Source organism: Trifolium pratense, linkage group LG4, assembly GCF_020283565.1.
Source record: "Trifolium pratense cultivar HEN17-A07 linkage group LG4, ARS_RC_1.1, whole genome shotgun sequence".
Taxonomy (NCBI): domain Eukaryota; kingdom Viridiplantae; phylum Streptophyta; class Magnoliopsida; order Fabales; family Fabaceae; genus Trifolium; species Trifolium pratense.
Window position 1 is genome coordinate 22,206,417 of NC_060062.1, and position 15,920 is coordinate 22,222,336.

Genomic DNA, 15,920 nt, shown 5'->3' on the forward strand with positions numbered 1-15,920 from the left:
AAGCATTTCAATGGGAAGTGGGAACACAATTTCAACTTCAACTATACTAGTGGGTTTCCGTATAAAATTCTTTGACATTTTTGAACTTTTTTAATTTTAAATTTCAAGATCACATTTAACTACTTTTAAATGATACCCTTATATTCCAATGTCGGAAGAATTCCAAAGAATAATTTTCTAATCTCTTTTTCTCTCATCTCCTAAGTTCTAACCCTAGCCGTCACCTTTTTTCTTCTTCTTAGTTTATTAAAGAGGGGTGATTTCAGGTCAAATCTTGACCTAAAATCACCCCTCCAAATTGTTTTTCCTTTCTCGTTATTAAATAAGTGTGATTTTTCACATATTTGTTTGGTTTTGTGTTATTTGTTATCCCGTCCTTGTGCGGTGTATTCAGTTGTGTCGTCTCTGTGCGGTGTATTTTGTTTTCCCGTCTTTGTGCGGTGTTCATTTGTTTCAGGTTGAAGGATTAGATCCGATCAAGTACAAATCTATCCAATGTCGACTTTTGTGTCATCAACGCTGCAGATCTGGGGGCATGGACATTCCAGACACTTCAATATAGTCATATATGTAGGCTTATGTAATTTGTCGTTTTATGCTATTAACATGGATGCTGTGAGTTTGTTTGCAGATTCATCCTTTTTATTTTTAGCAAATTTGAATTTGTATTACATCGATGTACTCTATCAGTTTGAATGAATGAATATCCTTTATTTTTAGTCAAAAAAAAAAATGATACCCTTATATTATTCTTTTATTAATCACTTATTTTTTATTTTTTGCAAAACAATTTAAAATACATATGTGTGTGTGTAATTCCCTTAATTATTATAGTTTCTTATTAGGAAAATTGCATGTACTTAACCCAAGATTCCAACACGAATGAATTTGATAATTTATAATTAAGGGAAGTCAAACCATGTAGTTACGCGCTATTTTTAATTTCAGAGGTACATTTAAGATCCAACGACTTTAATTCCGTGGTCCAAATTTCAGTCATATTACATCTCAATCGTTCATTTCATATGGTCTAGTTAATTACCTGTGTCGCGTAGTAATTGTATGGAACCTGATCTTACCTGATCAGAGAGACGACTTCACCGGCGTTGTTCTGTTGATGCCCTCGGTGAAGCGGAGGGGTTGTGTACCTGCAGGCACTCCGACGCTCAAGTCAGTTTTCGTGTGGAGTATAGGTTTTCTCTGTGTAAAAAATGCTTACATTGTGAATGGTAGTGAGACATATATATATATATATATATAGTTCCCCAGCGGTGGGCCAAGGGCCTTGATGGCGTTAATGGCCATCAAGTGCTCCCGGAAAACGGCTGGAGAGCCTTGATGAGCAGTAAATGCTCATCATTCCGGTAAGCGGCCGTTACAATACGCAGTGGTATTGTGACCGTTAACTCGTCATCGATCTCCAACGGACTGTCTCTTATTGGGTCTTGCTTGACGGCTCAGTTTGCAATTCCTCAGTTGTTGGGCTTCTGGGCCCAGTCCAGAACAGAATTCAATCCAGAATTCCTAAAAGGATATTCCTTAAATAAATAAATTTAAAAAAAGACGTGTGTGAATAAAACAATACCAAAAAGTTTACTAATTTATTGATCCTTCTATAATAAAGAAAAAGTCCATAGCTCATAAAAAAATGTAAAGTCCATTTGTATATGAAATGAAGGTATATTCGTTGTAACAATTGTATCCTAAATTCCAAGTCCTACTTTCCAGACATTAAATTTACAAGATTTGGATTTTTATATATAGAATTAATATCCCAATCCTCAGTAGTTGAAGTTAATGTGGTAAGAGCAACTACAACAGAACTCATATTTGGACGTTGTTTTGGATCACTCTCAGTACATACTTTCGCAATTTGTGCCATCTGCAAGTAACAAATTTTGGTCAATATACAATTACCAAATTTTTTCAATATTTCAAACTTGAAGCTGTCAACTTCTACCCCCCCAGTAACACATTCATTGTATCGGTAACCATTCAATCTTGATCAGGCGATAATTTTTGAAGTCACACTTTGCGATATCAGATTTAATAAAGAAATTATTGCATTTACACACTAATTTGAAAATAATCAGAATTTCTACCAAGTAAACAGAATTATTGCATATACACACTGATTTGAAGGTCTTTTATGTTTCTAAAAATATTTGTTTTATTTTTGACATAATTATTTTATTTGAAAATGAGTGTACTTTTAGTCCAGTTACATAAATTTTAGACATCGAATACCCCTATTTTGGACACATGGCAGATTATAAAGTGAGTGCAATTTTGATCTTTTGAGAACAATTAACTTTCTTATATAGATTAGATTCAAAGATTAAATTGCATTTTTGGCCCCCTAATATTCACAAACTTGTAATTTTGACCCCCTAACTTTAGCGTCTTTAGCAAAAGGATGGCTCTCCAGTAATTTTGGTCAAGTCAACACACATGTGCAATGACTTTGTCAGAGGGCCAAAATCGCAAATTTGTGAAAGTTAGAGGGCCAAAAGTGTTATTTTGAAAGTTAAGGGAACAAAATTGCAAGTTTGTGAAAGTTAAGGGACAAAAGATGCAATTTAGCCTAATTGGTCTAGACCACTGGGGACTTGCCGTCTGCAGCAAATCCAGGTCCAATATTTTGTGATATACTATTTCATACCTTGAAAATGGAATCAATTGAATAGTTATCTCCAAGCCTAGGATCCACCAGTTTTTTAAGACCTTCTATAGGATTTGGACCATCAAAAACTTCATCAAACTGTCACACATGTCAGGAAAAATATAAAAAAATTAGAAATGAACAATATAGTATAGTTCTTAAATTTTTAATGTAAAATAACTAGGCTGCAATTTGAAAATATTATTGATAGTAGGGAATAAAAAATCACCAAAGTTACAAGACCCTTTAATTCAGCACCCATTATTATAGCTCCTTTAGCTGAAATTAGTTCATATAGAACAACTCCAAAAGCATATACATCTATTTTGGAAGAAACACTACCATATGCATATCTACAAGATAAGAAAATAGCGCCAATAAATTTATGTTATTGGAAAGTGAATTGGTTTCACACCATTTATTGGTGTGCCGAAGACATATTTTTGATTTGGTGCAGTCACAACTTCGCACATTCACACAGTCAGCACATCAGTAGTCGTTAGATCGAGATAGTATGGTGCATAAACCAAGTAGGTTTTTTATTCGTACCGGCTGATCTTCACCTAACGGTCACCAATGTGCTGGCTGCGTGAATGCCTGAGAATTGTGACTGCAGGCAATCCAATAGCGCCAAAGACATTAATCAAATTGAAAAATTCGAGTTAGTTACAAATTTATACTATCATTATTGGCCTCAAACAAGGTTCTACAACATAAAGAGACAAGCATAAGTTTCATCATACTCTGGTGGCATGTAACCAAATGTGCCTGCCATATTAGCAGTTGGAACTGATGAAATTCCAGCTTCAATCAGCTTAGTTAATCCAAAATCTGCAACCTGATAAATCAAATAATAAAGGGCCTCTCTGAATTATCCCAAGAAAAAAAATACTAGCAAGCTCTAGAAAGCTATTATTGAAACAAAGTGTACCTTAGCACGGAAGTTTTTGTCTAATAAAATATTTTCTGACTTTATGTCGCGATGAATATATGTAGGCACGGTATGTTCATGAATGTATTCAAGACCTCTAGCTGAATCCAGAGCAATTTTAGTCCTAGTAGACCATTGCAAAGGTTCTCCATCTGAAAATATTTTGACTTGATCATTATATTATAAAGTCACCATTCATTGAAATCACATTAATTAATGCATCAGTACCAAACATAGATATTTGACATGTGCTTAGATTACCTGAACTTCGTAGATGTTGGCTTAAGTTTCCATTATCAATGTATTCATAGACAAGGAAAAGGGATCCCTCGACGCAATATCCAATCAATCGTACCTATATATCATGATCAGTAGATAAACATATATAAGTGCTTATATATAAGCTATTTCTATAATAAAAGATAAAATGAAACCGAACAGTTTTGATATAAGTTATAAACTGTTTTCATAAGCTATCCTAGATATCTTATGGATTAAGTTTCACATATTACCAGGTTCAAGTGATGAACACGCGTCAAAACCTTAAGCTCAGCAAGAAATTCTTTTGATGCTTTCATATCCATCTTTTTTACTGCAGCTTTCTGTGTAATTAGATTGAGAGAACTTCTTTATGTGACATATAAATATTAAAAATGGTAAGCATATGAAAGCTATAAAAAGGAACAAATTGCATTTCAGTTCTGAGTAAAAGACTAACAACTCAGATTACAAACCTCGCCGTTCAGTTCTGCGTAAAACACTTCACCGAAACCACCTTGACCGATTTTATTAGCCATATTGAAGTTATTTGTGGCATTGGCTAGTTCTTCATATGAAAACTCCCCTGATTTTTCCACCCTAATGCCGATGATATTAGCAGGACTCGCAGAATCTGAAGTTCCATATGTAGCATTACCAGAGACTTCATCTAAAAGAAAGACGATAAATAAGAGTTACTATATAGGGTATAGTCCATCATAATCAACTATATCTTCATTTCCTATCTATCCATCTATTTACCATTCTTAACTTGAGCGAAGATCGCGCCGGACTCTTCTGAGTGCAAAGTTTGCATCCGTACTTTCTTCTTTCGGGAATATGAAAGGTAAATACAAAATGCGAATAGCAATAGTCCTGCTACTGCTCCAATAGATATTCCAGCGATAACTCCACCTGATAGGCCTAATTATGCAGAGAATAATATATATGAGCTGGTAGATTTGTACTATATTGTAAGGATATCTTTACCTCATATCTGATACGAATATCAAACTTGGTATGACAATCATCGACAAAATAACTTTCAGTGTAGTTTTAGAAGGTTGAAACTAACCTGAAGTGCTGAAAAGAAAAATGAAGACAAGGATATCAACATTAGCATGTTGCTAGAGAATGAAAGACTATTCAACTTCATGTGCAAGGGAGAAAATGAAATTACCTTGTGTGAAAAGGAACGTAGTTACCATTTTGGTCTGGAAATTGAAGAGAAAATAAAATGTGAGGCTAATGTTTCATAGCATACAGATCTTCATTATGATGTTGAAGATATAGGCACAAAACTATAAGCATGATGCTCCAAAATTACACATACTCTTCAATGCATTTATTACCATGTAAAGACTTTGAATGGAGAACTAATAAGATCATCAGAAATCATTAGCATTTCTGCATACCAAGAAGGCTAAACTAAGCAATTTAGGAAGCTCAAGGTTAAGAGGTAAAAAAAACAAGATTTCTCAGGTATATGGGAATAGTCTAGTTTTCACTTCTAACCAAGGTTTTGATATGGAAGTCGCAGTTAACCGGTCAATTTATCATAATTGATATAGTTGAGAATCATGATCAAATGCAGCCTCAATTGTGGCCACATTGCAGTCGCAGAGACATAAAAAACCTTGATGCCAAATGCAGCCTCAATTGTGGCCACATTGCGGTTGCAGAGACGTCAAAAACCTTGATGTCACGGCTCAAATCGTGATCCTGAACATTTCCTTAGGTGCTTTTAGTGATGTTCTTCACTTAAAATATTCATAACTACCCATGATTTCCTCAAATCCATAACTTTCTCAAAGTTTGTTATAACTACAAAAGTGTAATTTAAGTGAAGAACAATACCAAAAACACCTAAGAAAATGCACCAAAGTTTTGTCCATTTTAAAAAGCCTTCTATCCATAAATTCACAAAATCAAAAGTAAAATAATACCACCTCCAATCATTTTTATAATTATAAGAAACAGTTGACTTTTTAGGTTCATTAAATAACTGATGTATCTGGTCTATATTATAGACCAGACACATCTGTTACTTAATGAATCTAAAAATGAGTTGTTTCTTATAAAAAGTATAGGAGGGAGTAAATACTAAGTACCCTTTAGTCAATTTAATGCATATATGAAACCAATTTAATATTATGTACAAAAATATCATATATTAATATCATAAAACCAAGCATACATGGTTGCAAAATAAGAATGTACCTTTTCCAGGAATATAAACCAAGCCACTCCCTTGACTAAAATTGACACCAGGATTATACTTTTGCAGCAACTCAGCATCAATCTTAGTCTTATTAGAAATCAATTGCAAAGAATCTTCACTTCTAAGAGGGTATGTAACAAATAAACCATAATCCTTAGAAACATCACTATTCCCACAAGAACAATTAACAGTAACATTAAGAGTTGCAGTATCAGGAATATCATTTGAATCATAGCTATTGAAACTATGCAAAAACTCAGCAGTTGTTAAATTGGAATAACTATTGTTTGCAACAGACAAATATGTATCTCCTTTAACAACATGGTATTGAAATGTGTGACCAAGAAACTCATCATTGATGCAATCACAAGGAAATGGAACATTAACTCTTGTAAAAGATTGAACAGAATCTTTGCTTTTTATTGTGTCTGTGTTGTAACTGACAATATCTTCTGGTTTTGTAACAAGGTTTGATTGCATGATTTTTGAAACATATGTTAGATTTGAAGATGAATCATTTGTTAGATAATATGAAGCTAAAGCTCTGTCACAAGTTTTGCTACATTTTGATTCTGTTATGAAAGATTTAGTGGCTAGTAATAATAAGAATAAAAATGATGATATGAATTTGGTTGTTTTCATTGTGTAAAGTTTAAGAAGAACATAGAATAAGAATTGGGAAATGGATGTTTGGTTATGAGAAAGTTGGAAAAAGTATTATTTTTCTTATGAAAGACTTTGGAAAAATAAATAATTTTCACATTTATTTATATGGTTTTTATTTTCAGATAGGGGGTTGTTGATTGTGAGACTAATAATATAATTTTTTATAAAATGGGAATAAAAGCTCATGTTGAGATTTCTTTTTTATTTTTTATTTTCTCACTGTCATTTTCTCTGTACTTGACTAATATAAAAATAAAAGATTCTTAGAAATATTCTATGCATTTAGCAAAATATGTATTTTAAAAATGGCTTGGAATAATATTCCCATCAATCCAAGTTAATGGATTTGAACTCTTTACCAAAAGTTAAAAGGCTTACCTCAAGCTTACCAAAAATAAGGTTGTTAAATGGAGATATTCTTTTTCAACCCTACTTATTTTTCGCGTGTCCTACATATTTAAGTAACGGATGTTATAAAAATAAGAAACTTTTAAAAAATATCATTCACTACTTAAGTAGCAGACATTATAAGAAAAACAAAATTGGTAAGGTGGTCTGCTACCTAAGTATCAGACAAGAATATTTTTGTAAATTCATATAATGCGAGAAAATGAGTAGGATGAAAAAAATCTGTTAAGTGGATCATCTTTTAAATGAAAGTTGATGTATTTGGTTTAAAATTTAGTCCGGATACATTCACTTTTGTTGACCTCCTTTTGCATATATTTTGGGACGGAGTAGTATTTATTTGTAGAAAGTACTCTTTCTTAAGTGCATTTTTCTTGTAATTAAGCATTTTTGTAGGAGTACAATGCCCACACGACAAGTTCACCATAATAAGGAGTCAATGATACTTATTTCGCCGCCTGTCGTGTTGTATGTGGAATGTCGACAAATTAAATACATTTCCTACTTCTTTCTTGATTCTTTTTCACGTCTACAAATAGAAATTTCTTCGTCATAAATCATCCACAGTAGCAAAAGTCATTTTCAAAATAGTTTTGGGTCAAGTTATCTCACAAGTGTTCTAGTTAAAAATGGAAAATTAAAAAACAAAAAAAGTTTTATAAATGATAAATTTTGAACTTTTAAACAATTTTCATCATTTTTTGAACCTAGTGGAAACCTGGGTCAAATGTCCATTTTGGATATCATATTAGAATTGAAAGTTTGTCTTAACTCATCTCTACAAAATCGACTTATAATTATAATTGAAAGTTTATCTTAACTCATTCCTATAAAACCGACTTATAAAATGAGACTTGCTACTACTTTATAAATACATATTCAGGTCATCTCATAATCGATATGCAACTTCTTATGAATTTGAAAACACATTTAATATCATATACAAAATTCCAGAATTTAAAATATTTTTATTGAGATAATTATGTTTTCTTATGATATTTATATTGTTTTAGATATAAATGTTTCTCATAATTATCTCGTTGATGGGAAGTCATACATTGCAGCTAAAATTGTTGATTCTTCTATTGGAGATAAGATTAGTTGGTTTAGTTGGTGTTAGTTACTAGTTAGCTATAGTGTATAAGTAATCATTTGTAGTCAACTTTTCTCATATCATAAAATCTTATTTTGATCAATATATAGAGTTTTGAAGCTTTTCTCTCATTTCTTCCATGGATATATGTCATATTTCATAACACCTTCTGCTGATGGGATTGTTGTCATATTTGACATCATATCAACGGAAGGACCCATAACTTTAATTGCATTGTCTGATTTTGTATTAGTAGAAGAATTCACAACTTTTTATGCAATGTCTAACTTTGCATATGCGAAAGAATCATGAGGAATATTCGAATCTTAAACAGCGTAATAACTTAAGAACACAAAATCGTCTCATTAAAAAAGTTTTGGATTCTAGAATTCAAAATAGATTTCTCATTCTAATTAAAATTCAAATATGTAAAATCCTAAACTTTTAAAAGGATTTTAAACTATATATAGAGAACATTCAAATTCTATAAGATGTTTTCTCTCCCGACCCCCCGCATATCTTTTCTACTCCCTGAATTTCCGTTTTTGACCTTGGGGTACTGCGGTTTTATACGAATTGAATTTTTTTGTCATGCTAAAAAATTCCGGTTAATATTAACCGAAATATTGTGTTCCAAATTTTTTTTTATAGATTTCCTGCATAAATTCTGCATGAGACCCTCAACTTCCACAATTTATTTGAAATACTAAACGATGTCCGATTTGAGTAACGACTACTCGTTGGAAAGTTTAGGGTGTTAAGAATACAAATATAATTTTTGTTTTGAAGTTTAACTATCCAATTGGTTCAGTTTGACCAAATAATGGGTACTGGTACAGAAACAGAGCAGAAACTTTTCTCAAACTTGTAGGTAGATTTTCTTATACTATACTTAATGAATTTTAACAATTTCGGTGTCAATATTGTAGTAACTTTTTTCTTCTTTATACTAGATTAAAAATCATTAGCATACGACTTATAATCAGAGAGATGTGCTAAATTCACCACATGTAGGTCTCCACGAATTTTCACATAAATCTTTCTTCTTTTTGGGGGGTAAATTTTTTTTCACATAAATTTCGGTTTATATAAACCGAATTTTTTTTCCATGTTTAAAAATTTCGGTTCGTAAAAACCGAAGTTTGTTGGCAAATTTTTTTCAAACCGCAAGGGACAAAATAAGATTTTTGGGATATAAAATAAAGGCGGAGGGTCGGGAGAGAAACCATTGAGGAATTTAGAAGAGAAAACCAATAAGAAAATCTAAATTCAAGTAACAAGCCTTCGAGCTGAATGAATTGGGCTAAGCACGGGGGGAGACAAAAGGTTGACGTTGATTTGCTATGGCCACCCCCATTTGTTTGTTTTGTACATTTTCTTATCTTCGAGGCAAAAATCAAAACAAACAAATTATTTGATATTACCCTTTAAATTTTCAAATTTGTAAACAAAAAAAACTTTTTTCCTAAAATATAAGCAAAAGACAACCTTTTTAATCATAAAGTTACAAAATTATCCTTAGTCATAATTCGCTACTACTTTAGTTTCCCAAACTCTTGGATAGTTAGCTTCTTTCAATATGGCTTTTTAGCTTCCATCACTAAAAAAACTGATTTTTTCCATTAACGAGGAGTAGCATTTACTAGGACAGTTGGTCTGATTTTCATTATGACAAGAGTAATTTAGGAAACTCAATTGTTTGTTTTGGTAAAATTTAGAGTTTCTGAATAAGGGTAAAACTTTTTTGTTTTTACTTATATTTCAGGATAGAGGAATACTTTGTCAACTATCAACCAACAAATTAAAGCCTAATTAACGTTACCAACATTATGTGTTGTGTTCATTCTTATTGGTTGTGTACAAAATTATGTCAGATCGTGGTCGGCAATTTTTAGCTTAAGCAACAACCAGCAAGTCACAATATGAAAATAAGCCCTTAAATTTTGAGTGGGTTGACTTAAAGCAGCATAGAAATAAATACTGAATTGAAACTTTGTTCAAAAACCAATCGAGTGAGAAGAAAAAGTACCCCAAAAAGTAAAATATGCATTTTAGGTCTAATGAACTTGATGCCACACCACACACACCCAACCTTGTTTTGCTACCAAATCTTTGTCCATTGTTGACCGACCCTTTAGGCACTCCATTGCATCCCAATAACATTCTCACACACAATAGTTGTAAAATGTACTAGCTCCAACTAGAACTAACCTATTATGCATAGAACAAACTTTGTTCCATATAAAATTTGACTATTAACCGTATGAACTCAATATCTTATAAATTTAAGGACGAACTTCAAATCTCCTCAAAATAGTTGTAAAATGTTTGCCAGTAGCATTTTATATTAAATGATAGCTTCTCATTTTCATTTTGAAGACAAGATAAAGAAAGAAAGAAAAAAATCTACCAATCTAAACATACTAACTAGGGTGGCTAACTAGAACTAAAACCAATTGTCAAAAAAAAAAAAAAAAAAAAAAAAAACTAGAACTAAAACCAACCTATATGTATAGAACAAAATTGCTCCATATCAAATTTGGGTTTTCTTGAACAATTTAGTCTAAGAGGAGTTTATTAACCCCTTAAAACTAATGTCTTAGTGTGATTTTTTTTTTTTTTGGTCAACTATAAAATTTGGTTCTTAAGTGTTAAATGAAGGTTGAAATATATATACGTAAAACGCGTCCTTTCCTTTTTAAGAAAATAATTATAGTATTGATATACTTGACCAACCTTTTGCATGTGGGTATAATAAGATAAGATACTATAATTTTAAGAGTTTAATTGATATGTACTGACGGTGTAAAATAGTTTTACACAATCGTTCAATAAATGACCATTGTTTTGTCATGTCAAGAAAGTGGGGTGATGTGGCGGAAAACATGATTGATATTGGTTGACATGTAAAATTATTTTACATCCACGTGCGTATCAATTAAATCCTAATTTTAAACTGTTACAATTGAAAATCTTATCACCACCATTAAAAAAAAATCGAAAATCTTGAATAATTGTCTGGAAAGATTGATTAACATTTTGTTCCATATATATACATAATTGCAAAATTTACTTGATTTTGACGGTGACTTACCCAAGAGGAGACATAACTTGATTTATATATTCTTTAATCAATAGTCAACGATCCATTTGGTTGCTATTATGAAGTTCGTTTTTTTTTTAATTATTTTATTGGTTTTCTGCTATTATGAAGTTCTTAATTTGCTGCAGTTTTATATCATGCAGTTTGATGTAGTCAATGTGTTTGTTAGAGTATCGTTGGTTTCGATGGATAAGAAAAATTGGAGGTCTATATTGTTGATTTGTCCTACCTATAGTCAGGCCCGACTCTTATAGGGGTGCAAGGTGAGTGACGACATCGGGCTTCCGAATTTTGGAAGCCTCAAATCAAATTTTGAAGTCTTATAATAATAGTTATATATTGTTAGTATTTATAAAAATAAAATATTAGATGTAATAATAGATTAATTTTGAGGCACTATAATAATAATTATATATTACCATTGTTCATAAAATATCATATGTTAATTAGTAGAAAAATATTCTAATCAAGTAAAAATAATAATAATTACACATTTTTTTATTAGGAATTTTTTCATCTCTCAACCGATTTTTCTCCATATGTATGAGTCATGGAATCAAATACAAGAGAATTTCCAAAATATATTTTTGGAATGTTGCAATGATTACCATTACTTTGATACATTGTATCACTTGCTCTCACCAGTCATAATGGAAATTCTTCAAGAGTTATTTTTCTTCACCAAAAGATGCAGATTTCTCTATAAATAGACACCTATATATATGAGGCAGAAAAACATCATCAAAATGATGTTCATATGACTCTAGATTCTGCCTAAAATATATCCAAGTAATTTCTTCATGTCTCTAGTGCACGAGAGTCAATGAAAGAACTTTGTTCTGTAAACTACTATTGATTGATATGCTTGATGTGAATGTACAATCCATGTATGTTTCCAAAGTATCCCGAAGGGGATTCGCTAGGTACCCTTTTGCATCTGGTTTGCATAAACTGGTGGGGGCGAATCGAACCTAAAGTTTAGTGTGTTCGCACATGCTTTGGAATTTATGTGCACCATCATCATGTTCGTCTTCATCTTCTTCTTGTTCGAGTATTTGCAGCAGTCCTCCAACAAAAGATCTCATATCGAATCCATAAGAGGACCAAAATTCTTATCACTTGAACCAATATTCATTGTTGGTGTTTCTTATGTAACTTATAATTTAAATAGACGATGATTCTTTTTAATTTTTTAACATTTTTTATTAGGGTCTATTTTTAATATTCAAGCCGAGCCTCCAAATGGTCGGGACCGGCTCTGCTTTTGGTTGATTATTGTCTCTCTTTTTGAGAGGTTTTTTCTTTTTGTGGTGGTGTCTTTTAAGAGTTCTACTTTGTTTAGTAGTGCGCCTCCTTAATATTTTATAATTTTATTTGTTTGCTTTTTCATCTTACTTTAAAAATTGTTAAGTTTTGATAGAGTGTACCTTTGATTTTTTTTTTTAAATTTCTCTTGTATTTGTTTTGTTTTTATATTTATATAACACATTTTCCATTAAAAAAAAGATTTGTGAGAGTTGAATTTTCTCTTATGACAAGAAAGAAGACAAGTTTCTACAAAAAGAATATAAAAGGACGGACAATTTTGTGAGTGAAATGCACGAACTCCAGCAAAATTGAACTGGGGTGAATTTTGGTACCGAATTTTTTCTTTATTCATCTTAATGGTAAATTTTTATATTGTTTTCACCATTAAGTATCCGGCCCACTGGATCGTATAATCTGATTCGGAGGTCAGTTCTGACATCAAGTGGTTTTAGTCTTCTCGCAGTTGTAGGGGATCAAACAATGATCATTTCTACTAAATACAACGTCAGTCACTACTGAAACAACTAACAATTGATATTATAAAAAAGAGGTGCAACACAAGGATTTTCCAAAATGTACACTCCTAATAATACTCTTGCTCAAACACGTTTAAATGCGGAGTTCTTGTGCGATCATGGTAGCTTAATGGTAAATTTCTAACCAATAAAAAATGACCATAAAGTGCAACATGTTTAAAAGTCGGAGGTATGCTATTTTTTTAAGCAAAAAAAAATAGCTGTGCTCATAAGAAGACTTGTTTGAAAATTTAATATGCATATTTGTGGGCGGACCATGTAATTTCAGTGTCAACCAACCACATTCATAATTTTGCTTATAAAAAAAAGGAAAAAAACCACATTCATAATTTCATATTTTGTTGGATTAGGAAAGTTATAGTCTTGCCGTACAAGCTTCAAAAGTGCCTCTTCACACCAATTTTTTTTTTGTTGAAAGTATGTTTCTCTTTTATAATAATAAATAAATAACTTTCTTTGTAAATTAGGTATCATATACTAATTTTTACAATTTTGTGAGATTCAAATAAGTGTCAAACTTTTTCTAAGAGTTTTATTGTTGCTGCATGTCCAATTTAAACATCTAATCCAAAATTTTGGTTAAACAAAAAAGACTCGCGTTATTGATCTCATCTAAACGCTCTTTAAGTATAATTAAATAATCTTATTTGAAAAGTTGTTTAGATCAAAAGAAGAGGGATTATTCTTTTAAGTTTAAGAATTTAGACAATTTACTCCTCTTATTAGAGATTAAAATGTCTTAATATTTATAATTTAATAGACCAAATTTAGAAGATCGAAAGTTTCACGTCAAAAACAACATATAGATGTCAAAGACAAACTTTAAAGTATTCAATATTCATAACTTAAGGAACTAAAGTGAAACAAAAAAAAAAGCTTTAAGTATCAAATAATATAACGTTTGCAACTTAAGGGACAAAAATAAAACAAACAAAATTTAAAGGACCAAAGCAAAATCTAAAACAAATTTAAGGGACAAAAAACATAATTTAGTCTAAAGATAAATGTTTCAATGATCAAAAAAATGATTGACTAACCGCATAATGTTGTGATATATCAAAGATGAGTTAAAGTTTCACATTAAATATGAAAGAATTGGGTTGAACAACATATAAATTTGATGACTCATAAATCTAATTAACCTCACTTATGTAGTTTTTTTTAGTCTAATGTGTTTTTTTTTATAAGCTTTAGTCTAATGTCTTAATTCAACATAGTGAATATCTCTCATAGCCCAACTAATATACTATATATATAAATTAAATTCTAAAAAGAAAGTGTCTTATTATTGAAATTTTGAATCATAATTTGTGACATTGTAGAGGGATATAACACTTGGTCTTTCTTGAGAATGGATCTATAAATTTTCTTTCTCTAAAATTTTCTCAATTTTTATATCTTAACCATTAACCAACTTTTCTCCAATTTTTCTTATTAAAATATTACCTCATATTTATGATTAAATATGCATATATTATTTCCTCAAATTTTTCCTTCAATGAAGAGAATCTTTTCCCAGTTTTCTATACCCAATAAGCCTAATAAAAAAAGAGGGACATTACCTTTTTGTTAGTTAGCTGTTAGATTAGATGATCCAAAAAGTAACTTTCCGCCAAGGAATTTTTCATCTAAATCTACCGATGCAGATTGAGTGTATTCAAAGACCATGATTGCATGCAGTCAGCAAAATCAGGGTAATCTGATTGAGATCAGACGGTTTAAATTTAAAATCAGAAACTTTAATATTTTAGAAAATTAAAACTGCATCAAGATCTATGCGTTCAATTTTGATCAGATGATTAACAACTTCTGACTGCAGCCTGACTGCATGGTTGCTGACTTCATAGAATCCAATTCCTAAATCTACACATCAATCCCTTTCTCTCTAAGCTACTAATTTTCTACCACTTGAATTTTTCCTTTTAAGAATTATTGACTATTGACTAGTCTTAAATCAAACATTTAAACTTCACATTATAAATGGTTTCATATCTTTAATTTGTAGCATTGTTCAAAAGCTAAAAATGAAATTAACGAGTTTTCACAAAGATGCTTAAGGATGAAGCTTTTTAACCTTTCCAAATAATCCCTCACCCGTGCAAGAAAATATATCATCCACTAGATTTTGTTATTGACTATTTGTACCCTCCACTCTTTTAAATTGCTTATTATGCGGGTCTTAGTTTTATTTTAATTATATTTGTGATACTCTCAATGATTTAACACATGACTTATTCACATTACGAGACCATAATAATCTATTATAGATCTTGGACTTCTTTTTTTTTTTTACTCTAGATCTTGGATCTTGAGAAAAAGAGCTTTCCAATTTTCCATTGGTGTTATGATAGCTCAATAAGCAGTCCTAAGATAATTTATTATTGATTTGATAATCCAAAAAATTAATTATTCAATGATTCAAAATGTTTGAGATTTCTTTTCATTTCATGTAAAAAGTCAAAATAGTGACTCAAGACAAATTCATTTTATTATTTCATTTGCAAAAAAAATATATATATATATTTTGTTTGTTTGAGAAAACTAAATGATTGCAACAATCATTCAAAAAATAAATATAAACTATGCATGCAATAATAATCCAAACAAAAACAAACATTTAATCATATTTTATAATTTTGCCACATCACAATATTACTTTTTAAAAATATACTTACATCATAGTTGGACATATACAAAAAAAATTGTTGACTATACATTTTTTAAATTTGATGGT

At 30.8% G+C, this 15,920-nt stretch overlaps 1 protein-coding gene across 1 annotated transcript; it reads right to left on the reverse strand.

Annotated features, from left to right (window-relative positions):
- Nucleotides 1-1,611: 1,611 nt before the first annotated feature.
- Nucleotides 1,612-6,792, reverse strand: LOC123920650 (lysM domain receptor-like kinase 3). Its single transcript, XM_045972945.1, has 12 exons — nucleotides 6,072-6,792; nucleotides 5,032-5,065; nucleotides 4,927-4,934; nucleotides 4,614-4,775; nucleotides 4,328-4,521; nucleotides 4,106-4,195; nucleotides 3,855-3,948; nucleotides 3,594-3,745; nucleotides 3,406-3,500; nucleotides 2,892-3,015; nucleotides 2,663-2,761; nucleotides 1,612-1,882 (listed from the first exon to the last, which is right to left on the reverse strand). Exons 1-12 carry the CDS (start codon nucleotides 6,712-6,714, stop codon nucleotides 1,718-1,720), a joined length of 1,860 nt encoding a protein of 619 aa, XP_045828901.1. The 5' UTR covers nucleotides 6,715-6,792; the 3' UTR covers nucleotides 1,612-1,717.
- Nucleotides 6,793-15,920: the final 9,128 nt, after the last annotated feature.